Source organism: Malaya genurostris, chromosome 3, assembly GCF_030247185.1.
Source record: "Malaya genurostris strain Urasoe2022 chromosome 3, Malgen_1.1, whole genome shotgun sequence".
NCBI lineage: Eukaryota > Metazoa > Arthropoda > Insecta > Diptera > Culicidae > Malaya > Malaya genurostris.
The window spans coordinates 66,479,931-66,505,519 of NC_080572.1; the positions used below are offsets into that span (position 1 = coordinate 66,479,931).

Sequence of the window (25,589 nt, forward strand, 5' to 3'; positions counted from 1 at the left end):
TACTGAACCTTTGCGACGGTTACTGGCAAAAGATGCGGCCTGGGCCTGGGAGGTTGAACAAGAAAAGGCTTTTCAAGATATTAAAAATTTGATGATCTCACCACCAGTTTTGGCATTCTACGACGTCAACAAACCAGTCACATTGTCAGTCGATGCCAGTTCAAAAGCGCTAGGAGCAGTTCTAATACAAAATGAAAGGCCAGTAGCATATGCATCAAAAGCCCTTTCTGTAGCCGAAAAGAACTATTCACAAATCGAGAAGGAAGCAGCCGCTATCAGATTTGCCTGTCAAAAGTTCCATCAGTATGTTTATGGAAAGGAACTTATTGTCGAAACGGACCATAAACCCTTGGAGTCAATTTTTAAAAAGCCCATGGATCGAGCTCCACCGAGATTGCGAAGAATTCGACTTGAAATTTCTCAGTACAACCCGAAGGTGGTTTACAAAAAAGGACGCGATATTCCAATCCCAGACATTTTGAGTCGGGATATAAAAAATCCTATACAAGAACAAAATCAGGAGGAATTGGAAGTTCACGTAATACTGCAAATGTCTAAGAAAGCTGGTTCGGAGCTAAGAGAGCACACAAAAACGGATTTAGAAATGCAGCTCCTGACGGAAACGGTACTGAATGGATGGCCTAATAGCAAAGAAGATGTCCCGCCGGTTATACGGAAGTATTGGTGTTTCAGAGACGAGCTAAGTGTCTATGACGGTATTCTCTTCAGATCGAATCAGGTCGTAATTCCAAACACGCTAAGAAAGAAGATGCTCGAAACAGTGCATAGTGGTCATCCAGGCATTCAAAGTAGTATCAGAAGAGCAAAACAAATTTTATTTTGGATAAACATGAACAGAGATATTCAGCAGTTGGTCGAGGGATGTAACGTGTGTCAGCATCATCAGCGTAGTAACGTAAAGAACATTATCATTACTAAAGAAGTTCCGGACCTGCCATCTCAAACAGTTGCATCAGACTTGTTTCACTTCCGTGACGGCGATTATATTCTAATCGTGGATAGCTACTCTAACTTCTTTGATTTCAAGCGGTTGGCAGAAGCAACATCTGAAAATGTCATTCGTGAGCTAAAATCATGGTTCTCGATTCATGGGATTCCACAAGTTCTGGAAACAGATAACGGCCCACAATATTGTTCAGAAAAATTCCGGGAGTTTTCGAAATCGTGGGCTTTCGAACACCAAACTTCAAGTCCACACTTTCCCCGTGCTAACGGTTTGGCTGAACGATTCGTTCAGGTGGCTAAAAACATTCTAAAGAAGTGCTTCGAGGATAAATCAGATATTAATCTGGCCCTGCTGCATGCTAGAAACACTCCACGTAATGATAATATTCCTTCGCCGAACGAAAGGCTTTTCGGTCGACTTGTCCGATCTGATTTACCAATGACACTCAGCATGCTGAAACCCAAGGTAGTGACTAACGTGAAAGATGCATTACTACGAGAAAGACTGTTGCAGAAGTCCTATGCAGATAGAGGCGCACAAGATCCACCAAGATTCTCGGAAGGCGATAAAGTTCTAGTGCAGGATCCGAAATCGCATCGGTGGGCGCCAGCAGAAGTACTTCGGGAGCTGGAAGAGGATAGATCCTATTTAGTTTCAGAAGGACATAGAGTAATAAGAAGAAATTCTCACCATCTACGTCGGCGTAAGGCGAATGACAATACTAGCAGAGGTTTATCCCACAGTAGAGAATGCGACAGCAGTGAAGAGGAAAAGCAAAGCGAAACGACACAGCGATCCCAACTTGACAGCGATACACTTTCCTGCAGGGATTCCGAGAAAAACTTGACAGGTGTTCAAGAGAATGGCAACATTGGGACAACCCGATCTGGCCGAACAGTTAAAAAGACGAATCATCCAGATTTTGTATATTATTAATTAATTGAAAAAGGAAAGATGTAACAAGTGACATATTAGGACTCCCTTTAGAAATAAGTTTATCTTAAGCTAACCTTTGGTATACACACCTTGATCTAAATAAAGACAGTTGCTACACACGTCTTACAATAAGTAAACAAAAAGCTTTTAGTGGTTCAAATGTTTTAAAAACTTTTGCACCTGTACCTCAATCCATTCGATGAACTCTTCAAGATTGTTTTGTTTGGTTAATTAAAAGACACTTACTAAAAACTGTTTGACAATTAGTTTCATGACAATCAGTTTTTTTTTATCATACGGACAGTATGGTTTTTACCGTACTCGGCAACTATTCAGATTTACCGTATGAATTGTATATCTATTTACAAAATTCTGTAATGAAAATTTACGTAAGACTGATCGTCTGGTAAAAATTTGCATAATTATTGTAAAAGAAAACTCATGTACCGAAATATCGGTCATTTCTATAGATTACCGAAATTTCTCGTCAAAAATATTACCGAACAAAGGAACTAAATCTTAGTGTGTACGTACTACCATCCAATATCTTGCCTACACGTACAATCATATGCCTGTATCAGAGAGCTACAATAAAACGTGTTAGCGAATATAATAGTCTTATATATTGTATATTATTGAATTGATTCTATCTATCCTAAACTTTTCTACTATTTATAAGAAGTAAATACAGTGTGAAAATATTAATATTAGGTAAGAGCTAAAATTACGCACTTAAAAAGTTATATTTGTAAGTCGCCGGGTTCTGCTATCAATAATTATTACATTAAACCGAACATAAACCGTTGTGAATTATATAGTGGGTAAGTTATCAAACTACTTGAAATTGAATTTGATCATGAATGAATTATATGGCATTAGGCGCACTAGTTTGGATCAAAGTTTCTACCATTATACGTGCACAGACTATTCAGGCAGTAAACGTAAGTTACACAAACGAATTGTAAACAATACATCATGAATCATCAAATTGTCATGAACAGGAATTTTTTAATTTTCGTATAATAAATGGATTAATAATTTCGGAAAATATTCATGGTGTGGCCAACACTTATAATTTCACCTTACATAGCTTAGGACAGACAGACTCTGATTTGGAGCACGAATTGTTGCCGTTTTCTTGAGGTATAAATGAGGTTAGGAAATGTAACATACAATGAATTAAATTTGTTAATATAATTGAACTAATAAGAATTGTAGCTTTTAGCTGCACTAATCATCGTTACATGTGCGGTCTGCCTGAAAGATTCGAAAACCTTTTCTCATAAACTACAACAACACATTATGATTTCCACATGGGATTCCGAATAAAAATTTCTCGCCAATTCGGAATTCATTCAGATCTGATAACAAGGGGCAAATCACTCTAAACTTTGTCTGAACTCAAACAAGTTTTACCAGGAGTAAAAAAGTATAGCAGGGATCTCGCTGGATTAGAATGGGATTAGAAAAGTTTAACCGAGATCTGGAAAAGCATTATTTTGACATAAGGAGCTGTAAACGTACTATTTATTTCATTTCAGTTTTTTTCTTTTTGCGTTCAAAACGTTCAAATTGAACTGCTTAGTGCTAAACTCGGCAGTTCAATTTGAACCGCTAAGCAGACGTAAAGTTTCTGCTACTTCCCGCATATGCATGGCTGCCAGACGGCTGACTAAAAGCTACCAGCGGGCAAAATATTGCTGGCAGCCATTCTGGTGACCGACTGCCTCACCGCTGCCATATATACAACTCAAACGATACAACCGTTTCCACCAGGATTTTCCACATCGGTTCTGAGGGAGACATTTTTGCCAGCTGTTTGCCATACCGCTGGCAGCTAGAGTGAACAGAACCGCAAGAGAACCGGTTATGATTAATCTTTTTCGTCTTCGTTTGTTTTTATTACTTTGTTTTGATTTTCAATTTCGAATTATTGTAAATAAAACTAACTCACATGTTAAACTTAAACAATTTTATTCATTTTCCGAAATAGAATAGTGAACAACTCTCAAATTATTTATTTATAATTAGTGGTGAAATTTTCGCTGATCTGACTGCGGAACATTTGATGTCGTTTCTAACGTAACGTTTCCAGCAGATCCATTGATTCTGCATGCTGAATTTCCTTGCAAATAAATTGTTTCTGCGTGCTGAACTACCTCTGTAGCAACGTTAGACGATGAGAGCTGCAAAGAAAAGAGAAACGAATGTAATCTAAGAATATGTTGTAAGTAAAGTTAGATTCAATTTATTTTATATGTTAACTTCGTATCTATCCACGAAGGAAAAACCTTCATCCTCCAAGGCTATCAGAAAGTGCGAGCATGGCGGAAGTAATGCCGTAATAGATTCCAAGAAGTCTCCGTATCTGGTACACGGAACATTATAAATGATGAACTTACCGTTGATGGTGCATCTCGAACGATAACACTTTTATCCGGGGAAACCACAGGCAGATACAACAGTTCAAAATCCGGTAGCTATAGTCACTTGTGTTGTCGCGTAGATTACAAAAATAAGTAATACTGCCTTGCTGCTTCGATAATAATGATCCTGATGATGAGCAACTCTGGGGTGTAATTAGTGCGGGTGGTCTGATTCTGAAAATCAGTTGCATAGTAAAATAATCACAATATCAAATGATTCAAGTAGACGTACCATTTTCTTACTGTCACACTTCTATGGCTGCTTTCCGAAGTTTATTCGCACTAATCCGAGACGATCCGGGACGTTTTTTTCCTCATGGACGATGACTGTGCTGCAGGCGTGTGCATGTACTGGAATGCTGGATCCATAATCTGTCGCCGAGTTTTTCCTGGTGCCGACGGTGCGAAAAACTCGGCGAGGAATATCGGCGGCAATCAAATGAATTTTATTCCGGATCAGGCATTCCAATACATGCACACGCCTGCAGCACAGTCATCGTCCATGAGGGAAAAAACGTCCCGGATCGACTCTTACATATATTCGTATATTATAAAAATACAACTTACCTACAGACAAACCTGATTTTCCTGACTGGCTATAATATCCACTCCAAGTCAATTAATTCGTTCGGCAATCTATTGGAATTTAAAAACTGAAATTATTTATTTTATTTTGAACTAACAAATTAATAGTTACCAAAAGGAAGGAATAATCCACGAGCTTGTATTCACTTCTGGTGAAATAATTTTTCTACTTTGTTTTGCGTTTCCACGGTTTCCACCTGGCTGTAGCGACACTTACACCTTCACAACAAAATCGTTCAGGGTTTAGGGTTTCTTTGATTGACAGCTTTTTGATATTGTCATTGAAACGGTACTGGTAGCCTTCTGGTGCCCGTGGCTACCCAGGTAGCCAAAACGCTATGCGGGTTACAGAACGCTTTTTGTTTTGCAACGGAGTGCAATGTCTTTTCTGACGTGCCGAACGAAAACGTGTTTTCGACTATTTCTGACCGAGAGTGATTTGCCCTTTGTCTGATAATGTGGGCAATTGTCACGCATCCCGCTTGTGAGGAATTCTGGCAACCGTCAGAAGGCTGGCTGCATTCCGGCTGCTGTCAAAATTGTCCAGGCGAAATTGCGTCATTATCTCGCCGTGCGTGTCTTGTTTATTTCCCTCCTATTTCTTTTTTCTTTTTTTTCGACTTCATTTGATATTCGTCAATCCCGCATGTACGTATAAAAAACGAATCTTGAGACGAGGTAAATGAGATTGAAATATGGGTATGTTTGGTAGTGAGAAAGTAATGTTATTGGCAATTCCATTTTCCATGATTAGTATATATGAAGGGCAATAACTTATTGCCTTTTTTTCATATGTATCTTTTATTGAAAAAATAAAACTAAGACGCTTAAAATGTAGAACCGATTCAAAACGGTTTTGCCAATCTTGTATGGCAAAAATCCGACAGAAAAGAACCGTTAATAACCGCTAGGCGAAATTCTCTGCCGGAAACGGTTGTTGCATTGTTGCCAGACTTTTGCTGGTATTCTGGCAGAATTTCGGCAAAAATGGCTAGCAGACATAGCCAGCTGCCTGGGGGAAAATCTGCCCGCCGCGCACAAGTGGGATTTAGCTACCCACTGGTGGGCGTGGTCTTATGAAAGCAATCTGCAATAAATACTTTGGATATTTTTCTCAGTGTACCAACAATCGGTATATTTTGGCTACCCTGTATTTAATGTCATCGCGCAATACTAAAGCGAAAATCAACAAACCAGCACTTGTGATCAGGTGACGATATTTTCAGTTTCGGTATTCATCTCGTTAATAAGAATCTGCTTTTTTCAACGCATTTTATCGTTTTACCTTACTTCCGCTAAATCCATCCAGAAAAGACAAACTCCGCTATGGCTCTATTGTCTGCAATCAAAGGAAAACTGATTTCGGTCATCGGTGATGAGGTAAGATTTTTTTTTTATATTTGCCATATAGTGGTGTACGATACGAAAACGATTCATTTCAAATTTTTCTTCAATTTGTAAAAAAATAATATACCACTATGGTACCACTGACATTCGTTTCAGGACACTTGCGTTGGTTTTTTGCTGGGGGGAATCGGAGAAATTAACAAAAATCGTCACCCCAATTTTATGGTCGTCGATAAGAGTAAGTAGCAGCAAAGAAATACTGTATCACAGTTCGGAACATATTATAATTCTGTATTCCTACCGATAAATAGACACTGCCGTTAGTGAGATCGAGGACTGCTTCAAGCGTTTCCTTAAACGTGACGATATCGATATCATTTTGATTAATCAGAACTACGCCGAAATGATTCGGCACGTGATCGATGCCCATACTTCGCCAACACCTGCTGTGCTGGAGATTCCCTCGAAGGATCACCCCTACGATGCAAGCAAAGATTCTATTCTGAGGCGTGCAAAGGTACTTTTCTCAGCAACCTTTCAATCAAAAAATGGTAAAGCAAAAATTATTTGTTTTTCCAGGGTATGTTCAATCCGGATGATATGATCGCAAACCGTGGTTAAGTGCATTGTATATATTATACCTATAAAAATTTTGCGTGATGTTCAGTCCAATAAAATCATTCCGCGTCGTGTTGTAATCATGTCTAAAATTGTTCGAAGGTTTTATTTTGTGATACGCCAACATTGTCTAAAAACGCATACATGGGCACTCAGTCTAGTTAACTTTATGGTCGTGAAAATTTCCGGAGTTCAAAACTAATGAACAAATTTTTAAAGTTGAATGGACAAGTGAACAGGCTAGATATGTGCGGTACGTTACCGTCATTGTGCTGATTTTATGTCAAAGCTTTCTCACCACACTTTGAATGAGCATCTGTAGTCCGAACATATTCGCCCTTATTCTGAGATACGTCGTATCGATTTTACGATCGTATTTCATTTGTGTTCCTAATAACGTTAGTAAAATCAAAGGTAGCTAGGATTCGATCGAAAAATCAATACGTCGTTATTCAGAACAAGGATAATTGTCAAGACTGGATCAGTGTATTGGAAAAAATATCCCGTCAAACAGTTTTACTTGAACATAACTCTCTAACAGCTTGTGCGGGTATACAGTTTTCCGAATTTGGGAACATTCTCAGAAATAGTTCTTTCTAGAGTTTGTTTTTCTGAGCAATGAACTTTGGCTTCTTCATTCTGGGGAATCACCACCGCATCATAACACAATTTGTCTAAAGAGGGTGTACGTTATTTGGACGAAGTTTTTTTAGCATAACTAATGTTTGGCTTAATGTCATTTCGCATAAAATAAAAAGACATCGTTTCATTTGGTATAAGGCCAACGTTACCAGGTACACCAATTTCTTGGTATTTATACCGATTATTGACCTCTATACCTCCCAAAACATCATACAGATAAATACCGATTTTGGTTTTCAGTTTTGATAGGCATGAGAAAAGAATGTCGTAAGACCTTTTTTTGCTTACTTAAATGAGTCCTGGTGACATTTCCCTGGCACTTATGAAGCAGAGATTCTTATACCGATAGGATAGTAATAGATTTTTGCGCCGAATCCAGTTTTTTTGAAAAATGACCTGGCAACGCTGGCGAAGGCCGCAGCTTTCGAAGGCGGGTCGCCTAGGTAACGCAGTCTACGTCGTCCAATCAATATTAGGGTTCTTTTAACCAGCTCAAAGCATGCTGACGAGATCGTTCAAAGTGAAATAGACGGCGTAATCACAGGTGCGAGCCTGACATGCGAATATCTTCTTAAGTACGGGGTCCGCGGTTTCAAAGAACCCCTACTTAAGAATGTTAAGAAAGTGTATTGCAACGGGCTGCATTCAGTGTCGATCGCCGGGGATGGAACAAAATCCTATCCCCACTCAGACTCTTATCGAGTGACCTTCGCCGCTCGGCCTTGCCTAACTACGTTCTCCTGGACCGGGTTCGTCTGCCTAAAAACCGATTATGGGATCTCTCATATCGATTGCTAATTCGATGCGATGTCTTGAATCCGACGGTGGTTGAAAACTTCGAAAGGCTTGTCGAGCTCAATTCTCAGACACATTTTGTGTCCTTGTATTTTGATTACATGGCTCAGAATATTAGTCCTTCTTCGTTTGTTTCCAACCGTGCTCATTTCCTAGATACTTCTGATTCTACTGTGTTTTTCGACACATCCACGAGAGAAGAGATTCGTGGGATTCCGGATCACGTACGCCCTCAAGTGATCCCTAATATTTTTATTATAAATTCAGAGCATTTGACTGTGAAACGATGTTTTATTCTGATAGGCCAAATCTCAACGGATCCACAGGCTTCGGTATCCTCAATAAAAACATCACCGCTTCATACAAACTAAGTGATCCGGCTTCAGTCTACGTCGCAGAATTAGCTGCTATTCAGTATACTCTTGAGATCATTGAAAACTTACTCAAAAACCATTACTTCATTGTCACGGAAGTTTAAGTTCAATAGAAGCTCTCCGTTCAATGAAACCAGGAAAGTATCCCCCATATTTTCTGGGGAAAATACGGGAACGCTTGAGAACTTTATCTGGTCGGTCTTATTTAATATCCTTAGTCTGGGTCCAATCACATTGTTCCATTCCAGGCAATGAACAGGCAGACTCATTGGCTAAGGTGGGTGCATTAGAAGGTGAAATTTATGAAAGACCTGCTTCAATGAATTTTTTAGTATTTCTAGTCAGAGGACACTAGAAAGTTGGCAAACTTCATGGAGCAATGACGAACTGGGACGATGGCTATACTCCATTGTTTCCGAAATATCGACGAAACCTTGGTTCAGGGGGAGTAAGTCGTGAGTCGCGACTTCATTCGTGTGATGTCGCGGCTCATGTCAAATCACTACACTTTCAACGCACATCTCCGGCGTATTGGGCTAACGGAGAGCGGTCTCTGCACCTGTGGCGACGGTTATCAGGACATCGTGTGGTCGTGCGTAGAGTATCGTGACGCCAGGTCGAAGCTACTGGAATCCCTTAGGGCCCTAGGTAGACCACCTGAAGTTCCGGTCCGACATGTGATGGCGAGTCGGGATAGTTCATATATGCTTCTCATATATCAGTACCTTAAGCACATTAATATACAAGTGTAATCTATTATATCTTGATCAGAAAGTTCCTCCAATTCCTCGACGATATCTCTATCTCGACTATGACTAAGAATAATCTTCATTATAAGAAGAAGGACTCACTAACATCCGCCCGTTACTCCTGAGCCACTGTCCCTCATTTGAACTAACAAGATTTTTTTTGTTTGTTTGTGACTAACTTTTTAGTTCCTCCTCCCCCGTCTCTTAACCATCTCGATGTCAACTAATTAGATCTCTGTCGTTTATAATCATTTCGTTCCCATACTCCCCTTTTTACTTCGTTTTCCACAATATTTACTTCTATATATTTTTTCAAGCTTCCCGTTGTTCACCATCATCACCCACGGAAGGACGCTCCAGTCGATGACCAGCATGCGGGCCACCCGCCGGACCTTTCGTTTCCCGCGGACCCATAAATACGTACCAACGTCACCTGGAGGACTCACGGGTTATATTCAATCCACCGACCACTGCCGATCGCCAGCTAAAGGCTGGATCTGCCAAAATCGACCATTGCGACCCCGATACGACATCATCTAATGATACTATCCTAGTTTTAAATTAGTCGTGAAACAAAATTAGAAACTGCCTTTGGTATCGTATAGCTTAAGCAGTGTGCCTAAAATATTATGATATTAAATAAAAAACAAATAGAGTTATTTATCAGCTAACTTAAAGGAATTCACTGCTCATCACATGGTGATTTAAAAAAGAAAAACTCTGAATATACATTTTTACGTTGATCACTCTGTATCTCAGGAACCATAAGTTGGATCTGAATGAAAATCAGGATTTTCATGGATTTTAAGACCTTTCATCTAAATTTAGGGAGGTGGAAGTTGGTGGAGACTTTTTTGAGAAAAGTGAGTGACATTATTTTCATGTTTTATCCCATAGCAGCCTGTAACTCATGAACCAAAAGTCTGATCTAAATGAAATTCAGGAACTATGCATGGGATCATAAAACCTTATATTTGAATCTGATGTTTCCAGAGTATTGCATAAGCTTTCTTTATGAGTAATACAAAAACGGTTATCTAGGCTGTTCTCAAATAGAAGTTGAAGATTTGTATCCATTGATGGTCACATGCATGGCAATGAATGAAAACTATACTAATTACAGTGATGAAAATAAATCAGTTACTACATAGACAAATGTCTTGTTTATTAATAGATATTAACAAGCAGCTTTGAAGTACAATGAACTGGAACTAACATTAACTAATGTACATTTTTACTGTACATATACGATTCCTTCGCTTATGGTGAACCGTAATTGACATCCCAATATTGATCGAAGATTTTTAATTCATCATATTGTGCAGGAATGCATTACAGCTATACGCAGTTTTCATAATCTAGCGAATATTTATATATGATAAACTCAAATATGTACAGATATTTTGAAACTTTACCTCAGTGAATGTCGTGTAAGACAGAATACCAAAACCTCCAACTGAAAATCCAACTGTCCGTTGTGCGTTCGCTAACATAAACCGAACAGCCTTCAAATCCTCTGTATGCCATAGTGTGTACCATTTGTTGTTATACATCGCATCCGAAACCTCGTTGGACTTTTTAACGACCAACTCTCCACAGTAGCAAAAAAGCCACATTTTTGCCACATTTGTTGCCAACATCCCATACGAGCTGTTTTTGAGTCCCTGAACAATAAATATTATTAAAATATGTTGTTCCTCTTCTTTCGCTGAAAACACGCTACCAACTGAATATGAAACAGTGAAACGCAAATATGAGCGATTGAGAATAGAACCTGAGTCAAATAAATTTCCTGGTAGAATTCGGAACAATCCTTTAAAAACCTGAAAATAGCTAATTTGAGAAAAATAAGATTCTTAGATTGCTCTTCGAACCCCACTTCAACACGTCGGTATGAATGTGTATAATTTTCCTTAATAAACTCCGTTGTTCTTCTATGTCCTCTGAATCACCGATCTTTTTGATGTAACTCTTCAGAATTTCCAGCTTACAAGTTGAATAACATACATAGATATAGAAGGGGCCATCCATTCCTACAAAGGATAAGGCACACCAGGACATCTGAACGACTATGATACAGTAGTTGATGGCAAACCAGGGCTGTTGCTTATGATCGATGAATGGAATTGAGTATCCTACTGGTAACATATAGTCGTCTAACTTTCCTGCTACTACCGGATACAACAGTAGCATCAGTGCCGTTAATGGATATGACAGAATAGTAATGTACATTAGAGTCCTAATTGGAATCAGACATTAGACAGGCAGTAAAAAAATCAGATTTATGTAGCGTACCTCGCCAACGTGTGATATCTGAGAAATGCAGCTCTTTCCGTTGGTCCATCGTCGTAACTTCGATCGCTTAAAACGACAGACATCAGTGCAACAGCTTTCAGACGCTTGAATGTCATCCCGCCAACCTTTATGAGAACTTCAAGCGCCGAGAAAAGCGCTGCTAGACTAAGAATAGTTGTGTCCACATCACCCAGATATCGAATCATATGAATGACGATTGCAATGATGGTGTATAATCCACTCAGCGGAGGTACAACAAACCGGATAAGGTTTACCAAGCCTTTAGCAAAATTATCATCGAAAATGTTCAAACCACAAATGTCCATGAACAAACGAAAAACATCGAAAGTTTCACGGTAACTAGGCGCCGTGGCTCTCAATAAATTAGAAATGAAGCTCATGGTTTATATTCGACGACTAAATCAAATAGACTGAAATAATTTTGCACTGGTTGTAGCTTATAAAGATTATTACCATAATGTATGATCTATGGATAACCGTTCTGATGTTTCTAGGCTGAATCCCTTGTGTAGAGAATCGTAGGGTACCCGCGGAAAATCGCGAGAATGCATAATTCCTAATAAACTGTCTTCTACATACATGGACCCGAAACACAGGCACCAAATATTAGATGATCAACAAGTATTTTATGGTTCTGTTAATTGGTCGTTAACTTGTTAAACGTAATATAATTAGGTTTCGGGTGAGCATTGGTTGTACAGAAGCAAATATTGAGCATTGCAAGATACTCCAATAATCCTCGTGCAGAGAGTACAGAATACTCCGAGTGCATTAAAAATCTGTATCCTATCGAAAACTTTTCAAACTCGATGCCGTAATTCAGATTATGATGTTTCGAAATACTCAATTTATTCCTTTCGAGCCCCAAATTCACTGTTATAGTTGCATAGAAATCGGTGTCATTAAATGCAATTTTAACAATTGGGATTATCGTTTTACATCGTTTAAAGCCGCCGTATGTTAATAATTTATTCATAGAGCACATTACGAAAGTGAATCTGCATCTGATAGGAAGCCGATTCAATCAACACTATATCGAATATATAATAAGAAACGTTTTTTCCATGACATCAATGCTTTCAAAATTGCTCTAATCAACATATACTAGTTTAGAAACAATTATGAAATTGATATTTATTGTGAACAGAAATGAGATGTTATTATATATTAACTAGCTGAATTACCCGACGTTGCTCGGAAATGTTTCGTGAATGCAAGAATGCAAAAAAATCCAGGAGATAGTCCTGCCAATTGAAAATAATCTGATGAAATATAACTTGGAAGGCAACCCAATTAAGCAACACTCCGTGCAAGCTCAAACTGCGCACGGCCTGTACGCCATCTTAGATCACATAATAATCATAATTTTTACGGTATTATCGTCAAATCGCGTTAATTTTATACCGTTCTCGGTCTTGAACCTACAAGCGTGCGACTCTGACTCCGAGTAAAACGAACACATGGTTCGCGCCCTGAACAACAACTCATAAAAAAATAAAAAAATAAACAAACTCGCATGGATGTCGTGTGCGACCCGAGAAAATTTTCAGAGCGAAACTACGCGATTGAAGTCCGATCTAAAGCGACCCCAGGTTGCTAAAACAAACATCTCAAATGTTGTTTGGGCGACTCTGGGCCAGCTCTCGGGCTGCTCTGATCAATAAACGAATCGCCCCAAGTAGCTAAAACTAAATTCTATTTCAGTTGATGAGCGAGGCAATAGCGCGTTAAAAATTACAATCAAAATCACAGGCACTTCGACGATTTGCATGTTTAAATGCGATGGTTAACCACCACTATAAAATGCTTAAAATTCTAATATTCCAATTGCTATCTATTAAACATTGAATTAGCAAAAGGTAAAGTATTCCCAAATTTTTATATTAAACCATTCCACGTCCACAAGATATGTATAAAATTATTCTATTCGAATGTAATTCATTCATCAATCAATAAAGCATCGGATCTGCAAATTCAAATACTAACATTTTTTAAATAGGACCACACTACGCTCGCTGTAAATTGGAAATCCTGTTGGAACTGCTATTGATTCACCAATTAATAGGACATTGAATCGACATTAGTCAAAAATTATAAAATTTTCCAAATAGCACCACCCTACGCTTGTAGAAAATGTCAAAAATTATCAAATTTACATTGCTCTTGATTCACTATTAAATGGAACATGAAATCAGCAAAAGTCTAAATATATGCAAATTTTCATATTGCACCACCCTACGATCGATAAAAATGTAAAATATTATTTCCAGAATCAACAGACCATCGAATTAGTCTAAGATACAATTTTTGTCGATTTTTCAAATAGAACCACCCTACGGTCGCTGAAAATGTCCAAAATTGTTAAATTTTAATTGCCTTTGAATCAATTATTTAATAAAACATCAAATTAGTAAAAATCAAAAAATTTACAAATTTTCATATTGCGCCACCCCCGCTCGCTGAAAATGTAAAAAATTATCCAATTCGAACTGTTATTTATTCACTAATCAATAGAGCATCGAAATGAGATTAGTCAAAAAATTTCCTATTTTCCATATACAGGCACCCTACGCTCATTGTAAATGCCCAAAATTACTCAATTTTAATATCTATTGACTCACCAATTTATTCAATATCAAATTTGCAAATGTTAAAACATTTTTAATTTATCATATTGAGCCACCCTACGCTCGCTGGAAATGTACAAAATTACCATATTCTGCTAAGCTACCCAAAAACTGAAACGTCCAGCCGCAGCTGACAAAGTTCGGTTCATCCGAAGCAACAGCTAGTAACTAGTAACGATAGGCTCACAAACTAAAGCATCGGTTCTGTCACCATCAGCATCGCTTCTTGGTTCGGCGATGCTTGCTCGAACGATGGTATCGGCAAATTCATACTCGCGATGGTGGTTCGCTTTTTGGTTCGGAACGAACACGTTTTGCGTGTTCGGAATCGATGCTTCACCACCACTGCTGATATGCAACCCAAAAAGCTTAAGAGGCGGTGCTTGTGCAACTTATCTAGAATTTTCGTATTGAAATCTAGTGCACATCAGTTACGTTGAAACAGAAAAATATATGTTTTTTTTTATTTAATAATATAATTTTTAAGGCACACTGCTTTAGCTCTAAGATGCCAAGAGCGTTTTCTAAATTCGGGAAATTTGTAAAAGCTACGCTATATTGAGTACATCTGCGATTGTGCGTGTCCGCGTTGACGACGCAAAAGACATGATTTTCAAGGCCGAATCCAACCCAACATTCATCAAACGGATTATTGCTGAATACGAGACGTGGATTTATTTATTTATTTATTTATTTATTTAATTATTATTATTAGCTCCATCTGACTGTTGTCTACATGAAATAAAAACTTAAAACTATACACTAAAACAGTTAACTAAATACGTGACTTGATTCGTGAAATAAACCGGGTGGATGGTTCTCGAAACTCATCAAACTCCTCGACAGTCGTGAAGGTTCGAATCATTGCAGATATTGGTTCGAAATACCCAAAAGTAGTGCGATGAAAACGTGGCTCAAGTAAAGTACTACTACGAAGAACTCTCGGAGGAACTTGAAAATTCAAAAGGAAAGGAGCTCAGAGCTATCAACTTCACCGTTCAAAAACTTAGCCACAAAACTAGCTTGATGAATACGCCGACGCCGTTCTAATGTATACACGGGCAAAATTCCGATTCTAGAAATGAGCAAAAGTTGTGTGTGATTTTTGTAACGATGTTAATTTTTGCAACATTAATTCAGTGAAAAGCACGACGAACGACTTTTAATCAGAATCATTAACAATTAAAATATTATGTTTTTGAAAAACGACGACGTCTAAAATAACGTGTTTACTTGCGTTCATTGCTTCAGTTTTGATTTTGTGTTTCAGAATTTACACACTTGAACGAACTGCATGGAAGAACACATGTGAATCGAACCTTTTAAAAAAAACTCTGTGTCGAATTCTTGCAAAAAAATCGTCCTATTTATAATATTTAGGTAAATCAATACAGCTTGTGTTTTTATATCTATGTAACAAATTAATCAAAGTGATTGAAATAATTTTTTTTCTGATTTTCGTTAGGTGGTGTTCCAAATTCACAATCGAATTTATTTTTTGGTTTACGCTAGCTTTCGGAATATTATTCTAGCAACAAGGGTCACATTAAATATGTAAAAATACATTCAAACAAAATGTAACATTGATATATGTCAAATAAGGAGCGTAGCCGTGCTTAGTCTCTTATGACGTCTGCTTTTTGCTTTACCATTAATCTATTAAGCAATCTATCACATCACTTGAGGCAGAGGGTTCAAAGTGATATCCGTGTATAAATTTGGAGTTACGAGCTTTGAAAGAAATGCAATATTCAAGTAACGCATATTCGAACCATGATTAATTTTCATGGGAGAAGAGTTATTGCTCATGGTTTCATGATAAGTTAAAATGATTGGTTTCATGAATTTCTAATCATGACAGCAGTAACGAATTTCTTTCCGTGTACATGCTCAATAATATACATCGATCATCATACGGAGGAAGGTTTTTTTGGTCTCGCCATAGTAGATTACGAAGTGCCAATCGGATGAACTTGCGTTGTACATTTTCAATCCTTAAACTCCACGTCAATTGATAGGGCATCCAAACAACAGATGTGTTTTCTAAAATTGGACGGACGAGTGAACAGTATAATGCTTTTAGGCAGTACGGTCAGTGAAATTCTTTGCAATTTTCGATATGAAACCCAATTGTCGATTAGCTTTTGCGATGACGGCCGTGCGATGGTGATTGAAAGTGAGTTTTTGATCAAGCAATACACCTAGACCACTGATCAGGTCAGCTCTTTGGAGGATCGCTCCATTAATGTTATACTCAAACATAATTGGCTTCTTGATACGGTGAAACGACACAACTATACATTTCGAAACACTAACAGTTAGCTTGTTCCGATGACACCAATCGACAAAGAGGTCCAAAGTAGACTGAAGACGGCTGCAATCTTCGGTGGTACGAACGACAAAATACAGTTTCAAATCATCGGCATATGCAATCCTACATCCAGGTTGAAGTAGTAGCATCACATCGTTGAAATACAGGATGAATAACAATGGGCCTGTTTGCTACCTTGTGGCACATCAGATGAATTTGTGAAATTCGAAGACGTTGTCGAGTCAAGTTTAACACGGAGGGTTACGAGTATGACACGCAATCCAGACATCAAGCGAGTGAATGGCGTACACCGAATTAGCCGCCACCGAAAAAACCACGTCGTTTTCAGTCGAAGAGGAAGACGATGCTGAAAGTTTTCATTGACTACAATACAAGGGTGTTGTTTATCATGAATTCCTTCCACAAGGCCAGACCGTCATCAAGAAGTAATATTTGGGCGTTATGAGACGTTTGCGTGTAGCAATTCGCCGAAAAAGACCAGATTTGTGGACAAACAACTTGTGGATCTTGCACCACGATAACGCACCGTCACACAATGCCATCGTTATCTGTGAATATTTACTATGGGGCGCCTTTTCGAAATTAGCCATATGGAAGAATGGACAGAACTTAATCGTGAATAATTCTTTCACTATTTCATAAAAAATATGATCAGGAATTTAGGATAATATTTTGAACAGTGTGAGATAACCACAAACAACTCAAAAATTGAGTTTTCTGAAAAATATAAAACAACGTGGAAAACTCTTTACTTTTGTTTGGGTTTTTCGCGCAAGGAGGACGATTTTGAGGTAGTCAGGCACAAATCTTCAACTGAACGCAATAAAAGGGAAGCCGTGGTCGAAAATCGATCATTTCTTCTTGTGCGTTGGATGGAAGCAGACGTCGGGGCGAGAATACGTATTCAAGCAGCGGCATCGGAGAGCGCACCATCTGCGTGGTTAAAAACCTCGAACGCTCAGGTCGTAATTCTCATTTGCCTTCTGGTCGTCAAGGCGATAAGACGCATTAAACCAGTTTCGCATCATTTGGCACTGCGAGCGGATGTGTCGGTTTGTACGCAAAGCTAGTTTAAATTCAAGCAAGAACGATTACATCAGCTGCTGGTCGTTTGCATTGGAGAGAAAGAAAACAAGAAACGAAAAGTGGACAACATTATATAAAACCAGCCGTTCTAATGGCTTTTAACGATCGAAGGTAGAAATCATCAGTTTAGTGAAAATCTAAAACAATTTGATTTGCTGCGTGCACTTTTCGCTGTGCGAAAATCGTTCGAGATAAATGTTCCGAACTGTGCTAAATATCGTATACAGAAAGAAATCCGTTACTGCTGTTATGTTTAGAAAATCATGAAATCAATCATTTTAACTTATCATGAAATCATGAGCAATAAATCTTCTCCCATGAAAATTAATCATGGTTCGAAAATGCGTTACTTGAAAAATGCATTTCTTTTAAAGCTCGTAACTCTAATTTTCTACCCGTGTATCACTTTGAACCCTCTGCCTCAAGCGATGTGATAGATTAATAGATTAATGGTAAAGCAAAAATCAGACATTGAAAAGCAAGACCTACTGAGAATGTTTACTTGATCCTGAAGCATGTTATTTAATAATCGTGTTGTTTTACCCACCGGCTGATAGAGAATTAAACATAACATAAAAATAAAGATAATGAATCGAAAATTGACATCATAAGAAACTGAACACGGCTACGCTTGACATTTGACAAACATCAATGTTACATTTTGTTCGAATGTATTCTTACATATTTGATGTGATCGTTGTTGCTAGAATAATATTCCGAGAGCTAGCGTCACAGACTAACAGACAGGACACTCAAATTAGATTCTTCAATCATTTTAACGGTCATTTCGAATATTCCTTTATTTGGGACAGTACTCACATGTGTCATGATGGCGCCACGTTACCCTATCAAAAACATCCTATCTGTCATCTAGACTGTGTTTTTTTTTCATTTATCAACAGAGTTGCCTTTCATACAGAATTACCTATAATGTATTGATTTGTATACGTCCATGCAAATTTCATGCAGGATACAGATTTAATACATATTGCCAAAACTATATATATAATTGTGCCTACTTCTCATCCTCCAACGCAATACAAAATCGAACCCGTTTGGTTACAATATTTACTTGCTTCTTGTCTGCCGCCACTTAATTTCGGGTGAAAATTACCAACACAATAAAAAATAATCTAGATGAGCAACGTTGAGAAAAATAAATGGTTACCTTCTAACATCGCGATAAAGTTAAATATATTATCAACGTAATCCAATAATTTATTGTGACGATTCATTTTCAAATATTTTGATGAAATCAGGCATCCCTTCAAGCAGCTGATCGGTGTTGACAAACGAGGGGAAACCAACTAGTTAAAAAAACTTTTACATAACACAAGGGGTGTACAGATAGTAAATAGTTCGCACAGTACAATATAGGTGGAACTAGTGCATCACGAAAAATTATTTTTATAAGAATTTACTCATACTGTCATGTCTGTTAGTCTGTGCTAGCGTTTAATTCGATTGTGAATTTGGAACACCATCTAACAAAAATCAGAAAAATATTTTGTTCAACCCTTTTGATTAATTTGTTTCATAGATATAACAACACAAGCTGTATTGATGCGCCTAAATATTATGAATAAGATGATTTTTTTGAGAATTCGACATAGAGTTTCTTTTTAAGAGGTTTGATTCACTCGTGTTTTTTTCATGCAGTTCGTTTAAGTGTTTAAATTCTGAAACACAAAATCAAAACTAAAGTAATGAACGCAAGTAAACACGTTATCTCTTGCGTCGTCGTTTTTCAAAAACAGAATATTTTCATTTTAAAAGAAGTTCGTCGTTGCAAAAATCACACATAACGCCTGAATTTATGTTGCAAAAATTACCATCGTAGCAGAAACACGCCTGAAGTTATACCCAACAACTTAAAGTGCGTTACGTTTAAATTTCATAGAAATCAGTCCAAATGGATCATAATCCGAGAAATTTTAATCATGGTGTATTATCATAACATGAAAATATATTATTTTCTCCAAATCCTGACTCGTTTTGCTCATTTCAAGGATCGGAATTTTGCCCGTCTAGAAAATTCCATAATTTTGTCCTTCTAAAAGGCAGAAATGAATCCTGTACAGCATCTTCATAGTTTCTTTAATTGAAATATGCAAATCCGAAATGAAATAATCGACGTCAAAAATCGTTTTTAGTAGTGAAAAGAGGGAAGCTTTCGCAGTTAACACAATCGATTAACTATCAATTCGAATTCGAAAGTGTAAAGAAATCGTGTCAGTTTTATTCGTATTTACGACATCCAGTTATGTCTCTGACATTACACACCCGTACTTTTTTTCCCGATCTCTCCTCAGAACTAAACAAGAAAATAATGCACAGATAAAAATCGACACGTTGGACTGATGTGTTTTACACTTAATTTCTCCTCATTTGATCCGACACTCAAATTGCAAGTGTAAGTCACTTTAAATCTGATTCAAATCAAATAGTATCAATTTCAATTCGTTCGGCAATCACATTCGAATTGTCAGACAATTATAACTGATTTTAAATGCTTAGATCTGTTGAAATTCTATACCTATAATTATCGTGTGGAATGCTTTTTCATATAAGGTGGATAAAAATTTATAGTTGAAATGTCACCATTTAAATATGAACTTTTAAATAATTTGTTTAATATAGTTTATTGATTATCCGCTAAAATTTTCAATAGTTTCTACATTCTATTTTATTCCGCCAACTAACCTTACCAATAAAAATAAATCAATATTGAATGATGAATTTTTCAACAGTGTATTCGCAAATGATGGTTTAGTTATTTGCGATAATATATTTTTTCATTATTCTCAAATACCAACCTGATCCAACCAATCTCACGAAGATTCTTGTAGTAATTTTGGTTAAAACCACTTTATTATATACTTGACACTTAGTATTGCCGCAATATCCAGGGAATGTAAGGATTATTAGGAAAACACACACACACACACACACACACACACACACACACACATATATATATATATATATATATATATATATATATATATATATATATATATATATATATATATATATATATATATATATATATATATTTATATATAATTCCATTTACTTCACAGTAAAAAAGTTTCGCCTTAACTTAACAGGGTCGTTTTGCTCATATGGTTATAAAGTTACAGATGATTTTTGGTGTACCATGTGTATCGAATACACTCCTTATTGGGGATTTCTCATGGGGACTGAACAATATTTCAACCAAAAAATTAATAATCTTTGAATGTTTATTGTTTTTTTTTCGATTTACAAGACATCCAGATAAATAAAACTATTTGAATCAAATTGAAGAACATAAAAAATAACATAGAAAAATCAACGATTGATTGTTTGACATCAAATGACAAGCAATCATCAATGCTGCTGCTGTGTGATGGATTAGCCCCATTTTTGAGCGACGCGAAATTGAGTTCTATGGAAAATCTTGTTTCGCAAGAATCGAGTAAAGAAATTCTCGTCACACATTGCGAAAATCGGAGGCTAGTGTCTCTTTTGGTCTTCGTTCCAATTTTCCAAATAATTTATTCTATTCAGCATAGCGATGCACTTCCGCAGGTTCTTGATCTCGTGTTTCTTCGGGTGGGAACATAACTAAAACATACCTGCCATTCCGTGAAACATGTATGCATAGTCATCGTCATCGCTGTCGTGGAAGTATTGGTACACATCTGCAAGATCTTAATAGTATATCAAAGTGTCAATTTAGTAAAAACTATCGATAAATAGCATTTGCATTACCAAGATCTGAATCATAATCCAATCCCCACAGACCTGCTTCATCATCATCGTGGTCGTAGCCCATAAAATCTTCGTCGTCCTCATCCATTACGTCATCGTACATATCGTCTGCATCCATAGTGCCATAGAACCCATCGGTGTACTCGAAAGAAATCTCAAGCAGATGACGATTACTTTGAATTAGTGCATTCTAAAACAAAGATTAAATTAAGCAAACCATATTAGAGAATAGCTAGCGAATTCACCTCTTTGATCACTGGACAAATGCTTGTTTGGCCCACAAGTAATTTGAGTTTTCGGTTGCTTATAGCACTATTTGTTCGGTTACATGCCTGTTCTTTCAGTATGTCGATCGCCGAGAAGATAAGACCTTCAGTAATGTTGCAGTACGAAATATCTAACAGATTAAGTTGACGATTTGTTTTGATGAATTCAATCAATTGTTTATCGGTAAGACTCGTGCAGCCGGCAATGTGCAGCTCAACGAAGTTTCCTCTGGAGCCCAACTTCGAGAGGTGCTGATCAGAGAAATCCAGTTTGTAGTTTAGTTTCAATTCTTTTAAATGGGCTAACCCACACAGTAGATTGTAATCGACCGAGGTAAATATTTCGTCCGATAGATCCAAATGTTCTAGGTTTTCTGCTTCAGCTAAATTTTGCAGTATCAGATCTATAGACGAAGTACTATTAAATTTAAATTGTAGCTTTTTAAGTTTGGGTAATTTAGCAATCAATGCCATGCTGGATGCATCCACATTTTCGTAACTATTGTTACAAACTAGATGGGACAGTTCAGTCATGTTAGTAACAATCGATTTGATGGCATCCGATGTCAACCGAGAACAACAGTTGATATTTAGGTACTCTAGGGTTTTGTTTTTCTTAGCAAAAGCGGAAAACGGTTTTCCTTGAATGTTTAGGCAGCTCTCCAAGTTGAGATGTTTAAGGTTTTCCACTACTTTCAAGAATTTTCCTGTAAGTTCACTATTCGATGATAGATTCAGCCTTTGTAGTTTTTTTGCTTGTTTCAAGCTCATGTCAATTTTATCACTGATACCACAAGAGCTCAATGTGAGCCCTTCGAGCGATTGGAAAACTACGTTCAAGCTGTGCAAAGTCTTTGAAGTCAATTTAAAATCGTGAATGGTCAAATCCGTTAGGTTTGGACAATGTCGGTGAATAAGATTCAACATTCTAACGCACGGTTTTATAAACCGATCACGGGTGATACATAAATGGTGCACAAAAGAGCCCACCTCGGAAAGCAACGTTTTGACGTCCAACATCGTAAGGTATTTTTTCTCGGTTAGCTCCATATCTAAATCCAACAATTTGTACCGTTTGAATAAGTTGCATGCGATTCCCTGAAAACGACAGCAGGTTTTCTTCAGTGCAATCAGATCCAAAAGATCAAGTTGATCGAAAATCAACATTAAGCAATCGTCGTTTAGATGGAGAATGTTGATTTGCTCCGAATCTGCGTCGTTGAATATACTTTCTCGACTTGTTGCCGCATTTGAATCCGCTGCTAATTCTTGATTTGAATCGCACATAGTTCCAGTATCAAGGTGTGCTTTCCACTCATCATCTTTTACCGAAGAGGATCCAGCCTCTTCTACACCATTCTCCATTTCATTCTGTTTCTTATGATAGGCCTCTTGATGCCAGCTATCGGCCTTAGCTACATAGCATTGATGGCGTACTTTGTACTTTCCTCTCAAGCACCTACGGATAGCACATTTAAGAATAGTAAAAATAAAGTTTTATTAAATATTATACTTAATGCTGAAAAAAAGTACTTACTTCGCAGCATCTTCGCATTTTTCGTAGGATACGAAGGCGTATGTGTATTTTTCTCCCTGTCGTTTACTCTTTTGGTATCGTCTACTTCCTCTGCCGCGTGTTAATCTTCCATCTGTGTACTGGTTATTGTTCTGATTCACACAAATCCGAACATTCTTTACAGGCCCAAACTGTTCAAACAATTGGCGTATTTCGTACTCTTCCAATACCGACGTCGATTGATGGAAGCTGACATATATCGTGTTGACCACGAAACCATCCTCCGTTTGTAGCACATCATTCATTGACTCGCTACTACGGTCTTGACGATGCCTCATCCTACCCAAGGCACCCAGAATCGCCCAATTTGCATAGACATCCAACTCATCCTCACTGTCACTCTGCAGATAATCCTCTAAATATTGGTCTATCGGTACGTTCTGATTCATGCCGTTTTCATAGTTCCTGCCTCGACCGCGCCCTCTACGATTTCTGCTCACTGAGAATAGAAAAATAAAAAAAAAAAATAGCACGGCTTGATCCTTTCGATAAAAGCAACTAACTTTTCTGTTACTTCTCTGAAGAAAAAAAAACTTCGGCGACCAAACCTCACGCAGATCTCTATTGGGATTTTGACAGTGCAGACAAAAAAAACGTGTTACTGCGCGAAAACACTTTTTAATCCGAAATGCTCAATTCTTAATCGCTATTTTTCTTATGTGGCGACCTTTTCTTCAAATGCAGGTAGAGCAACCAAACTAAAAAGATCGCCAGAAATACACGAGCAGGACTTGTTTTCAACAAGCGACAGCTGCGTTGATATAAAGCATTGAATTAGACATGAACAGAATTCGATATTTTATCGATAAGTTTTGGTTTCGCTTTGGTAATACACTGAAGAAAAAATCGTAAGCCCACTCGCACGCGATGGGTAGAAATCTCCCTGACGATGGACTATGTCTGTCAGAATTTCGCCTAGCTGTTATTAACGGTTCTGTTTTAGCTGGATTCTCTCCATACAAGACGGGCAGAACCGTTTGAATTGCTCCTACATGACTATTTAAAAAAAATAAGCCCTCCTGGCTATTCAAGTTATTACCGACACATAAGATACAAATAGATTTAGAAAATACTTAATCTCCTAATCTCCCACTTCTTCAGTTTGTTACCCTCCGCTGACAATCAAACTACCGTCCTACCCGTTTGTTACTACCTGTTTCTTTCCGTTTTTACCCGTTGACAATAAAACATTTCGTATAAAAGGAGCAGCATTACAGCATTCTTTCAAACAGAAGGATGGATGTAAATAACATTCCGAAATACGCGTATCTGTATTGTAACATTTGTTATGCTTCATTAAAGTGTAGTGACTTTGTGAAAGTGTAATAACGTGACAGTGAAATAGTGGAATTAAATGGTACATAAATAGTGAACTATTGGTCCTACATTTTTAACACCTATATTATATATTAAATATTAAAGGCAATAACATAGCCTTCTCACTATCGAGCATGATATGTAAATCCTCATCTCTCAAAAAACGCATATTTCAATCTCATTTACATGCACTCTTAGAAAAAAACGTTCAACGGTGGTCCTTCATTGGTCCAATACAAGTTCGGTTTTACATCTCCTCCAAGTCAGTTCGGTTTTACATCTCCTCCAAGTTTTTTTTTTATTCAATAATATAATATAATTTTTCAGGCACACTGCTTAAGCTCTAAGCCGGCTTTTTCTAATTTTAGTTAACGACTAACATAAAACTGTAATATTGTATTGGTGTTGAAATTGTCGATTCTCGAGAATTCAGCCTACAGCTGTCTATCCGCAGTGGTCGATGAACACAATTGTTGACTTCAGGCAGTGCAAAATTCGACCTTCGATACGAGAACTTGAAGGTTTGCTTAAGGAGCAAATGCAGCTGGACATTAAACGTGTGCATTTACTTCAATGCAATAAGACAAATAATGTTGTTTACATCCAGTTTTATAAAGAGTTGGATGCAATTCAATTCGCAAAAGACAATAACAATGTGGAACACGAGAACATTAGGTACAACATTCCAGTATATATGGATGATAGTGCTATAGAAGTGCGTGTGCATGATCTTCACTCGAGCGTCACCGATTATTATATTCGCAAAACTATGTCCCAATACGGAGAGATTCTCTCTATCGAAAAAGAAAAGTGGACGAATTTTTTCCCCGGTATTCTAAATGGCGTACGTTTATTACGCATACACTTGAAGAAG

The 25,589-nt window shown here is 37.5% G+C and overlaps 3 protein-coding genes and 1 long non-coding RNA gene across 7 annotated transcripts; 1 reads left to right on the plus strand and 3 right to left on the minus strand.

The window, feature by feature from the left end:
* Positions 1 to 815: 815 nt before the first annotated feature.
* On the minus strand, positions 816 to 2,102 carry LOC131435944 (uncharacterized). Its single transcript, XR_009230555.1, has 2 exons — positions 1,658 to 2,102; positions 816 to 1,594 (listed from the first exon to the last, which is right to left on the minus strand). It is a non-coding gene; the product is annotated as an uncharacterized LOC131435944 (long non-coding RNA).
* A 3,935-nt stretch (positions 2,103 to 6,037) lies between these two features.
* On the plus strand, positions 6,038 to 6,971 carry LOC131435779 (V-type proton ATPase subunit F). 2 transcript variants are annotated; one of them, XM_058603972.1, is made up of 5 exons: positions 6,038 to 6,124; positions 6,224 to 6,294; positions 6,418 to 6,499; positions 6,573 to 6,778; positions 6,841 to 6,971. In XM_058603972.1, exons 2-5 carry the CDS (start codon positions 6,241 to 6,243, stop codon positions 6,880 to 6,882), a joined length of 384 nt encoding a protein of 127 aa, XP_058459955.1. In that variant the 5' UTR covers positions 6,038 to 6,124; positions 6,224 to 6,240; the 3' UTR covers positions 6,883 to 6,971. The 2 variants fall into 2 exon arrangements, with proteins under 2 accessions (XP_058459955.1, XP_058459956.1); XM_058603973.1 differs by having other exon boundaries at positions 6,098 to 6,145.
* A 3,772-nt stretch (positions 6,972 to 10,743) lies between these two features.
* LOC131433821 (odorant receptor 94b-like) lies at positions 10,744 to 12,135 on the minus strand. Its single transcript, XM_058600426.1, has 5 exons — positions 11,735 to 12,135; positions 11,319 to 11,678; positions 11,163 to 11,262; positions 10,855 to 11,103; positions 10,744 to 10,797 (listed from the first exon to the last, which is right to left on the minus strand). The coding sequence occupies exons 1-5, from the start codon at positions 12,133 to 12,135 to the stop codon at positions 10,744 to 10,746; spliced, it is 1,164 nt and encodes a 387-aa protein (XP_058456409.1).
* Positions 12,136 to 21,027: 8,892 nt separating this feature from the next.
* Positions 21,028 to 24,150, minus strand: LOC131437304 (uncharacterized). Of its 3 annotated transcripts, none has more exons than XM_058606572.1 (5): positions 23,913 to 24,150; positions 23,360 to 23,837; positions 21,802 to 23,281; positions 21,557 to 21,746; positions 21,028 to 21,495 (listed from the first exon to the last, which is right to left on the minus strand). In XM_058606572.1, coding segments are annotated over exons 1-5 (2,235 nt in total). In that variant the 5' UTR covers positions 23,914 to 24,150; the 3' UTR covers positions 21,028 to 21,409. The 3 variants fall into 3 exon arrangements, with proteins under 3 accessions (XP_058462555.1, XP_058462556.1, XP_058462554.1); XM_058606573.1 differs by having other exon boundaries at positions 21,028 to 21,486; positions 23,902 to 24,150; XM_058606571.1 differs by having other exon boundaries at positions 23,902 to 24,150.
* Positions 24,151 to 25,589: the final 1,439 nt, after the last annotated feature.